We start from the raw sequence: 15,772 nt of genomic DNA on the forward strand, positions 1-15,772 counted from the left end.
TCCCCCCCTTATCCCTCCCTACCCACCCATCCTCCCCAGTCCCTTTCCCTTTGGTACCTGTTAGTCCATTCTTGAGTTCTGTGATTCTGCTGCTGTTTTGTTCCTTCAGTTTTTCCTTTGTTCTTATATTCCACAGATAAGTGAAATCATTTGGTATTTTTCTTTCTCCGCTTGGCTTGTTTCACTGAGCATAATACCCTCCAGCTCCATCCATGTTGCTGCAAATGATTGGATTTGCCCTTTTCTTATGGCTGAGTAGTATTCCATTGTGTATATGTACCACATCTTCTTTATCCATTCATCTATTGATGGACATTTAGGTTGCTTCCAATTCTTGGCTATTGTAAATAGTGCTGCAATAAACATAGGGGTGCATCTGTCTTTCTCAAACTTGATTGCTGCGTTCTTAGGGTAAATTCCTAGGAGTGCAATTCCTGGGTCAAATGGTAAGTCTGTTTTGAGCATTTTGATGTACCTCCATACTGCTTTCCACAATGGTTGAACTAGTTTACATTCCCACCAGCAGTGTAGGAGGGTTCCCCTTTCTCCACAGCCTCGCCAACATTTGTTGTTGTTTGTGTTTTGGATGGCAGCCATCCTTACTGGTGTGAGGTGATACCTCATTGTAGTTTTAATTTGCATTTCTCTGATAATTAGCGATGTGGAGCATCTTTTCATGTGTCTGTTGGCCATCTGTATTTCGTTTTTGGTGAACTGTCTGTTCAGTTACTCTGCCCATTTTTTAATTGGGTTATTTGTTTTTTGTTTGTTGAGGCGTGTGAGCTCCTTATATATTCTGGACGTCAAGCCTTTATCGGATGTGTCATTTTCAAATATATTCTCCCATACTGTAGGGATCCTTCTTGTTCTATTGATGGTGTCTTTTGCTGTACAGAAGCTTTTCATCTTAATATAGTTCCACTTACTCATTTTTGCTGTTGTTTTCCTTGCCCGGGGAGATATGTTCAAGAAGAGGTCACTCATGTTTATGTCTAAGAGGTTTTCGCCTATGTTTTCTTCCAAGAGTTTAATGGTTTCATGGCTTACATTCAGGTCTTTGATCCATTTTGAGTTTACTTTTGTATATGGGGTTAGACAATGGTCCAGTTTCATTCTCCTACATGTAGCTGTCCAGTTTTGCCAGCACCACCTGTTGAAGAGACTGTCATTTTGCCATTGTATGTCCATGGCTCCTTTATCAAATATTAATTGACCATATATGTCTGGGTTAATGTCTGGATTCTCTAGTCTGTTCCATTGGTCTGTGGCTCTGCTCTTGTGCCAGTGCCAAGTTGTCTTGATTACTATGGCTTTATAGTAGAGCTTGAAGTTGGGGAGTGAGATCCCCCCTACTTTATTCTTCTTTCTCAGGATTGCTTTGGCTATTCGGGGTCTTTGGTGTTTCCATATGAATTTTTGAATTATTTGTTCCAGTTCATTGAAGAATGTTGCTGGTAGTTTCATAGGGATTGCATCAAATCTGTATATTGCTTTGGGCAGGATGGCCATTTTAACGATATTAATTCTTCCTAGCCACGAGCATGGGATGAGTTTCCATCTGTTAGTGTCCCCTTTAATTTCTCTTAAGAGTGACTTGTAGTTTTCAGAGTATAAGTCTTTCACTTCTTTGGTTAGGTTTATTCCTAGGTATTTTATTTTTTTTGATGCAATTGTGAATGGAGTTGTTTTCCTGATTTCTCTTTCTGTTGGTTCATTGTTAGTATATAGGAAAGCCACAGATTTCTGTGTGTTGATTTTGTATCCTGCAACTTTGCTGTATTCCGATATCAGTTCTAGTAGTTTTGGGGTGGAGTCCTTAGGGTTTTTTTATGTACAGTATCATGTCATCTGCAAATAGTGACAGTTTAACTTCTTCTTTACCAATCTGGATTCCTTGTATTTCTTTATTTTGTCTGATTGCCGTGGCTATGTCCTCCAGTACTATGTTAAATAACAGTGGAGAGAGTGGGCATCCCTGTCTATTTCCCGATCTCAGAGGAAATGCTTTCAGCTTCTCGCTGTTCAATATAATGTTGGCTGTTGGTTTATCATAGATGGCCTTTATTATGTTGAGGTACTTGCCCTCTATTCCCATTTTGCTGAGAGTTTTTAACATGAATGGATGTTGAACTTTGTCAAATGCTTTTTCAGCATCCATGGAGATGATCATGTAGTTTTTGTCTTTCTTTTTGTTGATGTGGTGGATGATGTTGATGGACTTTCGAATGTTGTACCATCCTTACATCCCTGGGATGAATCCCACTTGGTCATGGTGTATGATCCTTTTGATGTATTTTTGAATTCGGTTTGCTAATATTTTGTTGATTATTTTTGCATCTACGTTCATCAGGGATATTGGTCTGTAGTTTTCTTTTTTGGTGGGGTCTTTGCCTGGTTTTGGTATTAGGGTGATGTTGGCTTCATAGAATGAGTTTGGGAGTATCCTCTCCTCCTCTATTTCTTGGAAAACTTTTAGGAGAAGGGGTATTATGTCTTCCCTGTATGTCTGATAAAATTCCGAGGTAAATCCATCTGTCCCGGGGGTTTTGTTCTTTGGTAGTTTTTTGATTACCGCTTCAATTTCGTTGCTGGTAATTGGTCTGTTTAGATTTTCTGTTTCTTCCTGGGTCAATCTTGGAAGGTTATATTTTTCTAGGAAGTTGTCCATTTCTCCTAGGTTTCCCAGCTTGTTAGCATATAGGTTTTCATAGTATTCTCCAATAATTCTTTGCATTTCCGTGGGGTCCGTCATGATTTTTCCTTTCTCGTTTCTGATACTGTTGATTTGTGTTGACTCTCTTTTCTTCTTAATAAGTCTGGCTAGAGGCTTATCTATTTTGTTTATTTTCTCTAAGAACCAGCTCTTGGTTTCATTGATTTTTGCTATTGTTTTATTCTTCTCAATTTTATTTATTTCTTCTCTGATCTTTATTATGTCCCTCCTTCTGCTGACCTTAGGCCTCATCTGTTCTTCTTTTTCCAATTTCGATAATTATGACATTAGACCATTCATTTGGGATTGCTCTTCCTTTTTTAAATATGCTTGGGTTGCTATATACTTTCCTCTTAAGACTGCTTTTGCTGTGTCCCACAGAAGTTGGGGCTTAGTGTTGTTGTTTCATTTGTTTCCATATATTGCTGGATCTCCATTTTGATTTAGTCATTGATCCATTGATTATTTAGTAGCGTTTTGTTAAGCCTCCATGTGTTTGTGAACCTCTTTGCTTTCTTTGTACAGTTTATTTCTAGTTTTATGCCTTTGTGGTCTGAAAAGTTGGTTGGTAGGATTTCAATCTTTTGGAATTTTCTGAGGCTCTTTTTGTGGCCTAGTATGTGGTCTATTCTGGAGAATGTTCCATGTGCACTTGAGAAGAATGTATATCCTGCTGCTTTTGGATGTAGAGTTCTATAGATGTCTATTAGGTCCATCTGCTCTACTGTGTTGTTCAGTGCTTCCGTGTCCTTACTTATTTTCTGCCCAGTGGATCTATCCTTTGCGGTGAGTGGTGTGTTGAAGTCTCCTAGAATGAATGCATTGCAGTCTATATCCCCCTTTAGTTCTGTTAGTATTTGTTTCACATATGCTGGTGCTCCTGTGTTGGGTGCATATATATTTAGAATGGTTATATCCTCTTGTTTGACTGAGCCCTTTATCATTATGTAGTGTCGTTCTTTATCTCTTGTTACTTTCTTTGTTTTGATGTCTATTTTATCTGATATTAGTACTGCAACCCCTGCTTTCTTCTCACTGTTGTTTGCTTGAAATATGTTTTTCCATCCCTTGACTTTTAGTCTGTACATGTCTTTGGGTTTGAGGTGAGTTTCTTGTAAGCAGCATATAGATGGGTCTTGCTTTTTTATCCATTCTGTTACTCTGTGTCTTTTGATTGGTGCATTCAACCCATTAACATTTAGGGTGACTATTGAAAGATATGTACTTATTGCCATTGCAGGCTTTAAATTCGTGGTTACCAAAGGTTCAAGGTTAGCCTCTTTAGTATCTTACTGCCTAACTTAGCTCGCTTATTGAGCTGTTATATACACTATCTGGAGATTCTTTTCTTCTCTCCCTTCTTGTTCCTCCTCCTCGATTCTTCATATGTTGGGTGTTTTGTGCTGTGCTCTTTCTAGGAGTGCTCCCATCTAGAGCAGTCCCTGTAAGATGTTCTGTAGAGGTGGTTTTTGGAAAGCAAATTCCCTCAGCTTTTGTTTGTCTGGGAATTGTTTAATCCCACCGTCATATTTGAATGATAGTCGTGCTGGATACAGTATCCTTGGTTCAAGGCCCTTCTGTTTCATTGTATTAAATATATCATGCCATTCTCTTCTGGCCTGTAGGGTTTCTGTTGAGAAATCTGACGTTAGCCTGATGGGTTTCCCTTTATAGGTGACCTTTTTCTCTCTAGCTGCCTTTAACACTCTTTGCTTGTCCTTGATCTTTGCCATTTTAATTATTATGTGTCTTGGTGTTGCCCCTCTTGGATCCTTTCTATTGGGAGTTCTGTGTATTTCCATGGTCTGTTCGATTACTTCCTCCCCCAGTGTGGGGAAGTTTTCAGCAATTATTTCTTCTAAGATACTTTCCATCTCTTTTCCTCTCTCTTCTTCTTCTGGGTCCCCTATAATACGGATATTGTTCCTTTTGGATTGGTCACACAGTTCTCTTAATATTGTTTCATTCCTGGAGATCCTTTTGTCTCTCTCTATGTCAGCTTCTATGCGTTCCTGTTCTCTGATTTCAATTCCATCAATGGCCTCTTGCATTCTATCCATTCTGCTTATAAACCCTTCCAGAGTTTGTTTCATTTCTGCGATCTCCTTTCTGGCATCTGTGATCTCCTTCCGGACTTCATCCCATTTCTCTTGCGTATTTCTCTGCATCTCTGTCAGCATGTTTATGATTCTTATTTTGAATTCTTTTTCAGGAAGACTGGTTAGGTCTGTCTCCTTCTCTGGTGTTGTCTCTGTGATCTTTGTCTGCCTGTAGCTTTGCCTTTTCATGGTGGTAGGAATAGTCTGTAGAACTGGGACGAGTGACGGCTGGAAGGACTTCCTTTCTTGTTGGTTTGTGGCCCTCCTCTCCTGGGAGAACAGCGACCTCTAGTGGCTTGTGCTGCGCGCAGACAGGGTTTCTGCTTCCTGCCCGGCTGCTGTGGAGTTAATCTCTGCTGTTGCTGTGGGCGTGGCCTGGCTCGGGCCTCTGCTCCAAAATAGTGGAGTCGCGTTGGAGCAGGAGCTGCTGGGAGGCTATTTATCTCCCTAAGGTGCCTCCCTGCTCCCTGCAGCCCAGGGGTTAGTGTGCCCAGAGATCCCGGATTCCCTACCTCTGGATTAAGTGACCCGCCCTGCCCCTTTAAGACTTCCAAAAAGCACCCGCCAAAACAAAACAACGACCACCAAAAAAAAAAAAGAAAAAAAAAATTTTTAATTAAAAAAAAAAAATTTTTTTTAATTAAAAAAAAAAAGGTGGTCGTTCGTTTTTCTTTATTCTCTGGTGCCAGCCTCAGGCCTCTGCTCACCGGTCTTTCTGCCCTGTTTCCCTAGTATTGGGGTCCCTATCCCTTTAAGACTTCCAAAAAGCGCTCGCCAAAACATAAACAGCAAAAAAGCAAAAAAAAAAAATGTTCGCGCGCTTTTCTTATGTTCTCTGTCGCCCAGCCTCCAGTGCCTGCTCACTGTTCTTGCTGCCCTGTTTTCCTAGTATCTAGCGCCCTGCACTCTGGCCCGGATTGCGGGGGCTGGTTGCTCGGCAGCCCTGTGCTCCGTCTCCCTCCCGCTCTGCCTTCTCTTCTCCCGCCGGGAGCTGGGGGGAGGGGCGCTCGGCTCCCGCGGGGCCGGGGCTTGTATCTTACCCCCTTCGCGAGGCGCTGGGTTCTCTCAGGTGCGGATGTGGTCTGGATATTGTCCTGTGTCCTCTGGTCTTTATTCTAGGAAGGGTTGTCTTTGTTATATTTTCATAGATATATGTTGTTTTGGGAGGAGATTTCCGCTGCTCTACTCACGCCGCCATCTTCCACCCCAGTCTCCCTCTGCCCATTTTTTAACTGGATTATTTGATTTTTGGTTGTTGAGGTGTGTGATCTCTTTATATATTTTGGATGTCAAGCCTTTATCAGATCTGTCATTTACGAATATATTCTCCCATACTGTAGGGTACCTTTTTGTTCTATTGATGGTGTTCTTTGCTGTACAGAAGCTTTTCAGCTTGATATAGTCCCACTTGTTCATTTTTGCTTTTGTTTTCCTTGCCTGGGGAGATATGTTCATGAAGAAGTCGCTAATGTTTATGTCCAAGAGATTTTTGCCTATGTTTTATGCTAAGAGTTTTATGGTTTCATGACTTGCATTCAGGTCTTTGATCCATTTGGAGTTTACTTTTGTGTATGGGGTTAGACAGTGGTTCAGTTTCATTCTCTTACATGTAGCTGTCCAGTTTTGCCAGCAACATCTGTTGAAGAGACTGTCATTTCCCCCATTGTATGTCCATGGCTCCTTTATCGAATATTAATTGAGCATATAAGTTTTTTGTTAATGTCTGGAGTCTCTAATCTGTTCCACTGGTCTGTGGCTCTGTTCTTGTGCCAGTACCAAATTGTCTTGATTACTATTGCTTTGTAGTAGAGCTTGAAGTTCGGGAGCAAGATCCCCCCCACTTTATTCTTCTTTCTCAGGATTGCTTTGGCTATTCGGGGTCTTTGGTGTTTCCATATGAATTTTTGAACTATTTGTTCCAGTTCGTTGAAGAATGTTGTTGGTAATTTGATAGGGATTGCATCGAATATGTATATTGCTTTGGGCAGGATGGCCATTTTGACAATATTATTTATTCCTAGCCAAGAGCATGGGATGAGCTCCATTTTTAGTGTCCTCTTTAATTTCTCTTAAGAGTGTCTTACAGTTTTCAGGGTATAGGTCTTTCACTTCTTTGGTTAGGTTTATTCCTAGGTATTTTATTCTTTTTGATGCTATTGTGAATGGAATTGTTTTCCTGATTTCTCTTTCTATTAGTTTATTGTTAGTGTATAGGAAAGCCACAGATTTCTGTGTGTTAATTTGTATCTTGCGTCAGTTTAGATTCTTGAACATAATACCAAAAACCACTTGGTTATAGCCTTCATTAAAATTAAATACATTAAATATACCTCAAAAACAACTGAGAATTTTTTTTTTTGTTTTTGATTTATACTTTTCTTTGAAATCAAAGACCACCCTGTGAAATATTGAATAAGATGAAAATTGAATGATTAAAGTGAGAAAGAATAGTAGTGAACCAAGATAGATAATACTTAAATAATCAATATAATTATAACCAAATTGTACTGGATGGGAAATCCATAGGATTGTTGAAATTATGCAAATCATTGGCAGGATGTAAGAGAGAAGAAAGACAGTAAACAAGTTGCCAAGCCTGCTCTGAAAATCGGGTTGGCCAAGGGACTGACAGATTTCTGCCTTGATGAGTAACAGTGGGTGATATGACTACACTACATGGATTTAAAGGGCTTTACTCTTTTTCATAGGTGATTTCTCACTATCAGTGTAAAGAGCAGCGTGATGCCCACAGATTTGAGAAAATCAGCAACATTATTAAGCAGTTTAAGCTGAGCTGTAGGTAAGAGATCTTGTGTAATCTATATATCTCTGGAAAAAATTACTGTCATTTTTGAGAGGTTTAAATAATTATAGTGTTCTACACTTCTATGTACTGAATAGTTCCTGTGATTGAAAAAGAAGCCAAATTCTAAGGGACCTTAGAGTTGACTGAGGTGGAAGTCATTGTCCTTTAATGCAAACTCAACTGACATAGAAGAAGCATATGAAAAATATCTAAGCACAGTACCCTTTTGAGATGTTTGATACTATTTGGGAGGAAATAAACAGGAACTGTCCAGGAGGGTTTTGAAAAAGAAGGAAGAAGGAAAATTTATCCTACCAATACCAAAATTTACTATAAAACTACCATTAATAGTGAGGTACTGATTTGGGAATGGTACAAAATAGAGAGTCTAGAAATGTCTAATCATTTTGTCTCAGCTTTGATTAAATAAAATTTGAATTTTAGTATTGTGAATATAGGAAGAAGGAATGGCTGAATATCATAATTTGGTAAAGATTTAATGATCAAAATTCTTACCCTGGTAAAACTCTTAGCCCGACAATAGAATAGGTATATGTTTACTCTTTTTATGCCTTAGCATACTTTAAGACTTTCTGGTATATTTATGGTAACATTTTATGGAAGAAAGAAATAGCAAATAACATGCAAATATATATGCTTATTTCAAAGAAATGAGATCATTTTTCTGGAATTTCTGTATAACATTCAGAAGATATAGTTATTAATGTCAATGGTAGGGAAATTACAGCTTAACCTTCTATAACATGATTTTAACATGGATCTAGGTCTAGGCACTTCCTTAATGCACTTTCTAGGTTGCTTTCCAAAACATGCTAAATTCAGATTTAGAATTTCCTTGGAAAACAAAATGGGGTTAGTGAATAACTGCCTTAATGAAGTGGTAAACTGAGGTGTAAAATGCTATGAAAATGTTTAACATGAAAGGTAAGAATTTCTTACATTCCTATTATTTTCTGTTCTTTGCTCACTTTTATCCTATATCCTATAGCAAACTGGCTGCATCTTTCCAGAGCATGGAAGTCAGGAACTCTAACTTTGCTGCTTTCATTGACATCTTTACATCCAACACTTATGTAATGGTCGTGATGTCTGATCCATCCATTCGTAAGTTTAAACTTAGCTGATGTAGATTTAAAGCCACATATTCTTTAAAGTAATTGCTGTAGAGGTAGTACTTTATTAGATCCTGAAAATCTATTTTATAATGGGGATGGTTGCAGAATAGTGTGAATGTAGTTAATGCCGCTGATTTGTACATTTAAAAGTAGTTAAAATGGTCATTCGTTATGTATATATTTTAAAGCTTAAAAATAGTATAGAGTATTATGTTTTCTTCATGGGAACTTCAGAAATCAAGTTACTCCATCTAGAGATTTTAAACAAAAGAGAACCTAAGTGTATGATATGCTCCATATAGTATAGATTTTTTAAAGATTAATCAGTCTAAGCTCTGAACTAAATGTTGAACCATTTTATATGTCATTGTATATTCCTAAGTACCATATTCCTGTATTTGTGTTACATGCATAAAGGAAGGTATTTGAGGCTTCCGTGCCACAATAGCCATATCCATCACAACCATTGAAATGAAAGTTCCAGCAGTATTTCCAAATGTTTATAGTAGTTGAAATAATTCCGATCCACTGGCTTTTGTAGCTTAGGTTAATATAAAATACAATATAAAATAATGAGTTTTATACTACTGGCCCCAAACCAAAAGATTTTGTAAATTTATTTTGTAAATTTTGTGTTTAGAATACAAACAAATCTACTTATTTGGAAAACTTAAGCCCTAGTTAACTTAGCACCTCCTATTCCTATATGTTCTCTGTGCCATCTATTGAGGGATTTGGTTCTCTTTGATTTGTTTTTACTTGCCAGACATTTCTTTGGCTGCCCCTACTTATTCTGTTGGTTATCTCCCCCATCCCTACCCTCAGCTTCTGCAGCTACTCTGATCAACATCCGCAATGCCCGGAAACACTTTGAAAAGCTGGAAAGAGTGGATGGACCAAAGCAGTGTCTCCTCATGCACTAAACATTGCCAAATGTTGTTTCAGAAAAAATGTTGAAATACTGTTAATTAATGTTAATGTTAATGTAATATATGTAGGCTCTGAAATGTTGTGATGCTTAACAATTCTGTGTTTCTTCCCTACTCCCCACTGTTACTGTTTAACCTTGAATGCTATTTACTCAAACAGCCAGTGGGGAATTAGGAGGTGAGCTGTCCATGAAGTTGGTGTGACATAAAAGTAGGTGATATGTAAGTGTTCTGATAATAGGGTTTTAATAGTGTTAAGTGTTCTTATATCTTATAACCTGGTTCTAGCAGTTGTTTATGCCAAAGCCTTTCTGAATACTTGTATTCCTTATCAGATAGTAACTTGTAAGATTGGAATACTACTGTTTTGTTAGCATGCATTAAAAATATTCCTTAACTTCAATTGCAAATAAACTTTTGCTGTTAGGGATTTCAGTGTCTGTTTTTCTTACCCTTTTTTCTTGCAGTTATTCCCTAGGAAGGGCAAATGAATTTCACAGTTATTCTAGGGGAAGGGGACATGTTGATTGTGAAACAGTATAAGATAAAATTGGATGGTAAGGACAGAGCCAGAGTTTATCCTTAGAGCTAGGCAGAAGAGTTTATATATAATGTGATAGTAAATAGCCATTGGAGGCTTTTGAGGAGGGGAATTACATGAAAGGAATTTTCAAAGAAAATTAAGCTAGACTATATAGGCTGACTGGATAGCAGTTGGAGAACCTATGGTAATATTCTAGGCCTGAGTTGTGTTGAAAATAAATATGTTCCAGGATGTTAACTAGAGAAGGAATGAATAAAAATTTGAGGGAAAATAGGATTTATGAGATATAAGTCTTCATTCTTTGAGGTCTGGGAGTAGTCAATTTTATGTATTTCATAACATCTAACAGGATGTGCTTTCATTATGCTAGTCAAATAGTAGTAAAACTTTTTCATTCTGGGAGTTGTATTTGAATTTATCCCCTAAAGAAAAAATGAAGCATTGTGAACTGGAAGAACTGGAGCTTGGCAACACTAACTAGAAATATTCAAGGCCCTAACTTTTTCAGTTTCCATAGATAGGATGACAGAACACGAAAGCACTGAGAGAATCTACAGCACAGTAGAATTCTCTTCTCTCTATGCCATGAAGAAACTTCGTCTAGACCACCAGAACTTCACATTTCCTTATCATATTATCCTCAGCTGAGAGATAGTTTTCATTCAGCAGCAAAATCATGTTATTTTTGGGGGTAACCTATGTTTATGTAGATTAAAAATTTCAAGGGTGAGTCCAGGGGAAGATGGCAGAATAAGAGGATCCTGAGTAACCTCCCATGGACACATCAAGGCAACAACTACATATAATGCAACTTACTCTGAAAACCTGAAGACACAACAGATCTTCCATAGCTAAAGACATAAGGAGAAGGCCACATCAAGAAGGGCAGCGGGGCAGAGATGTGGTTGGAACCAAGCCCCAGGCATGGCAACACACAAGCAGAAGGAATATCACAGGTGCAGAGGCCCTCCCTGAGGAGCAAGGGGATCAAACTCCACATCAGGCACCTCCAGCCCTGGAAACCTGCACTGGGAAGGTGACGCCTTATGTCTGGTTTTGAAAATCAGTGGGGCACAACCTGGAGAACCTGAAAGCTATAGGAAACTGACTCCATTCTTAAAGGGCCAGTGTGCTATATCACTCAGTCTGGGACCCAGCACAGAAGCAGCACTTCACAAAGCACCTGGGTTATACATGAAGATTTATTGACTAATTTCAGGGTGTGTGCCAGAAGGGCAGGGATCTGTAGGAACTTTCTCCAGGAACAGAAGTGATGTTGAGTACCATTTTTCTTGCCTTCCTTCAGCCTAGCTGGCAGAACACTTGTGGGAGCCAGTTCTGACACTCCCATTGACCTTGTTAGCACTAGTTGCCCTCCCCTGGCATTTCCTTGCAGACCTGCCCCACCCCACCACCCCAGCAGGTGTCCCACAAAGTGGATCTCATACCTCCAATGTGGATCTTGCTCTACCACACCCAGGAGACAGATTCAGTAAAGACCATCATCTTCCCCAAAGTGACTAGCCCACTGAAACACCCCATGGGCAGCCCTGGATGGACCTGGTATCCTTCCAATATGACTCCTGCACTGGAGATGGGAGGGGTAGCTAGTCCTGCCCACAACCATATCTGCAGCAACTACAGTTGGATTTCTCAGCTAACCATGCCAGAGGGAAGCCCTGTCCACCAAGTCACCCACAGCAGTCATGACTAATCAATGCAGCAAGCCAGGCTGGGGTACCAGCCCTGCCCACCACTGTACTTGCTGTAGTCATAGCCCAACATCACTAAAGCCAGACTGAGAGCCATCCCTGTCCACCAATGTACTCACAGCAGTTACGGCCCAGTCACAACAGGAGGGCACATGCAGCCTATGCAGGGAATGCACCTGGAGTACCTGGTTCTGATGACCAGGGATATTGTGCTATTGGGCTCCACAGGATACCTTCTACATGAGGCCAGAGAGGGCAGCAAAAAGATGTAGGACAGCAAAGAAAAAAACTCCCACATATAAACAGAGGAAACAACTACAGCAAATACAACTAACCCTGGAAATGACCTGAAAAATACAGAACAGGGGCTGGAGCCAAGATGGCAGCATGAGTAGTTCAGTGGAAATCTCCCAAAAGCATATATATTTATGAAAATATAATAAATACAACTATTCCTAAAAGAGACGCCAGTGGATACAGTACAACAGCCAGGCTACATCTACATCTGTGAGAACTCAACATCACATGAAGGGGGTAAGATACAAGCCGTGGCCCGGCCGGACCTGAAGGACCCCCCCACCCCAGAACCCAGTGGGAAGAAAGGAGTCGGAACGGGGAGGGAGTAAAAGCCCAGGACTGCTAAACAACCAGCTCTAGAAATCCACACCCGGAGCAGAGACACATGGTGCATGGGGTGCTGGATATTAGAGAAACAGAAAAACAAAACCTGTAGGCAGCTCCCTGCAACTGGCTCCCCTGAGACAAAAGAAAAGCGAGTGCTTTTTGCAAGTCTTAAAGAGACGGACCCCACAGCTGGACGAAGTCATCCCGGCACACTTAGCCAGCAGCTGAGAATCCTGGGGAACTTTAGGCACCCTAACCCCCTGGGAGGCAGCGCATCTCTGAAGACCCTCACAGCAATAAGCAGCCTGCCAGTCGTTCCCCCAACTGGCGCGGACCCCGACACACCGGCCCAGCAGTTGGAGAGTGGCAGCACGCGCCGGCGGCGGCGGTGCCAGAGGGGACCGGGAGCGTCCCGCGTGTGCTGGCAATGCCAAAGGGGACCGGGAGTGGCCCATGCGAGTCTGCCATGGCGGTGACCGAGCAGCCCGGGAGCGGCCCGCATGCGCCCGCGGCCGCAGAGCCAGAGGGGCCCGGGAGAGGCCCGCGCGAGCCCGTGGTGGCAGCAACTGAGCGGCGCAGGAGCGACCCGCACGTGCCGGCAGTGGTGGAACGAGAGGGGCACAGGAGAGGCCCGGGCGCACCTGCAGCGGCATCACGGGCACGGGAGTGGCCCATGGGAGCCGGTGGCGGTGGTGGAGGAGCAGCCCAGGAGCAGCCATGTCCCCAGGAGCCACCCAGAATCCCAGCCCGATGCACAGCCACCCGGGACAGATACAAAGGCTGCTGCCGGCACACAGCTGCCCAGCAGGGGCGCCGCTTTTGTGGGGGAGCGCACGCGGCGTGCCTGCCACTCCATGCAAGGCTCTGCGCTGCTCTGACGGAGACCCCTCCCACAGCAGCTTAGGGAATTAACCCGGTGGCTGCTCCAGGAGTGCTGGTAACTGACACAGGCAGCGGAGAAGGGTAAGGTGTCCAGCAAGTAGGAAAGGACTTTCTTCTCCCAGCTGACACACACACGACCGGCCTACAGACACCGCTATTACCATGAAAAGGCAGAAGAACTTAGTCCAGTCCAAAATAGTCCAGACAACCCCTGAGAGAGGACCTGCGGAGATAGACCAAACCAGTCTCCCTGAAAAAGAATTAAAAATAAAAATCATAAACATGCAGATGGATCTGTAGAGAAATATGCAAGAGCTAAAGGAGCAAGTACAGAGGGAGACTACAGAAATAAAACAATCTCTGGAAGGACTTAAAAGCAGAATGGACAGGATGCAAGAGGCCATTAATGGAATAGAAACCAGAGAACAGGAACACATAGAAGCTGATACAGAGAGAGATAAAAGGATCTACGGAAAGGAAACAATATTAAGAAAACTGTGTGACCAATCCAAATGGAACAATATCCACATTATAGGGGTACCAGAAGAAGAAGAAGAGAGAAAAAGGGATAGAAAGTGTTTGTGAAGAAATAATTGCTGAAAACTTCCCCAAACTGGGGGAGGAAATAGTTGCTCAGACCACAGAAACATACAGAACATCCCAACAGAAGGGACCCAAAGAGGACAACACCAAGACATATAATAATTAAAATGGCAAAGATCAAGGACAAGGAAAGAGTATTAAAGGCAGCCAGAGAGAGAAAAGTCACCTACAAAGGAAAACCCATCAGGCTATTATCAGACTTCTCAACAGAAACCTTACAGGCCAGAAGAGAATGGCATGATATATTAAATGCAAGGAAACATAAGGGCATTGAACCAAAGATACTGTATCCAGCATGATTATCATTTAAATATGAAGGAGGGATTAAACCATTCCTGGACAAGCAAAAGTTGAGGGAATTTGCCTCCCACAAACCACCTCTACAGGGTATCTTAGAGGAACTGCTCTAGATGGGAGCACTCCTTAAAAGAACACAGAACAAAACACCCAACATATGAAGAAGGGAGGAGGAGGAATAAGAAGGGAGAGAAATAAAGAAACATCACAGTGTTTATAATAATAAGCGAGTTAAGTTAGACAGTAAGATAGTAAAGAAGCTAATCTTGAACCTTTGGTAACCACAAACTTAAAGCCTGCAATAGCAATAAGTACATATCTTCAAATAATCACCCTAAATGTAAATGGACTGAATGCACCAATTAAAAGAGTAATAGAATGGATATAAAAGCAAGACCCATCTATATGCTGCTTACAGAAGACTCACTCAAACCCAAAGACATGCACAGATTAAAAGTCAAGGGATGGAAAAAGATATTTCATGCAAACAACAGGGAGAAAACAGGTGTTGCAGTACTAGTATCAGACAAAATAGACTTCAAAACAAAGTAACAAGAGATAAAGAAGGACATTACATAATGATAAAGGGGTCAGTCCAACAAGAGGATATAAGCATTATGAATATATATGCCCCAATACAGGAGCACCAACATATGTGAAACAAATACTAATAGAATTAAAGGAGGAAGTAGAATGTAATGCATTCACTTTGGGAGACTTCACACCAATCACTCCAAAGGACAGATCCACCAGACAAAATAAGTAAGGACACAGAGGCACTGAACAACACAACTAGAACAGATGGACCTAGTAGACATCTATAGAACTCTACATCCAAAAGCTACAGGATACACATTCTTCACAAGTGCACATGGAGCATTCTCCAGAATAGACCACATACTAGGCCACAAAAAGAGCCTCAGTAAATTCCAAAAGATTGAAATCCTACCAACCAACATTTTAGACCACAAAGGTATAAAACTAGAAATAAATTGTACAAAGAAAGCAAAAAGGCTCACAAACACATGGAGGCTTAACAACATGCTCCTAAATAATCAATGGATCAACAACCAAATTAAAATGGAAATCCAGCAATATATGGAAACAAAAGACAACAATAACACAAAGCTCCAACTTCTGTGGGATGCTGCAAAAGCAGTCTAAAAAGGAAAGAATATAGCAATCCAGGCATATTTAAAGAAGGAAGAACAATCCCAAATGAATAGTCTCATGTCACAATTACCTAAATTGGAAAAAGAAGAAAAAATGAAGCCTAAGGTCAGCAGAACGAGGGACATAACAAAGATCAGAGAAGAAGTAAATAAAATGGAGAAGAATAAAACAATAGAAAAAATCAGTGAAACCAAGAGCTGGTTCTTCGAGAAAATAAACAAAATAGATAAGCCTCTAGCCCGACTTATTAAGAG

The 15,772-nt window shown here is 40.9% G+C and overlaps 1 protein-coding gene across 2 annotated transcripts in view; it reads left to right on the plus strand.

Moving 5' to 3' along the window:
* The window catches only part of RRAGB (Ras related GTP binding B), a 32,466-nt gene extending 22,353 nt beyond the window's left edge, over positions 1-10,113 (plus strand). For both annotated transcript variants that reach the window (XM_036931564.2, XM_036931565.2), the window contains 3 exons: positions 7,521-7,612; positions 8,628-8,743; positions 9,580-10,113. In XM_036931564.2, the coding sequence (XP_036787459.1) occupies positions 7,521-7,612; positions 8,628-8,743; positions 9,580-9,677 (306 nt within the window). In that variant the 3' untranslated portion in view covers positions 9,678-10,113. The remainder of the gene's footprint in view (positions 1-7,520; positions 7,613-8,627; positions 8,744-9,579) is intronic.
* The last annotated feature ends 5,659 nt before the right edge of the window (positions 10,114-15,772 follow it).

Source organism: Manis pentadactyla, chromosome X (assembly GCF_030020395.1).
Source record: "Manis pentadactyla isolate mManPen7 chromosome X, mManPen7.hap1, whole genome shotgun sequence".
Taxonomy (NCBI): Eukaryota; Metazoa; Chordata; class Mammalia; order Pholidota; family Manidae; genus Manis; species Manis pentadactyla.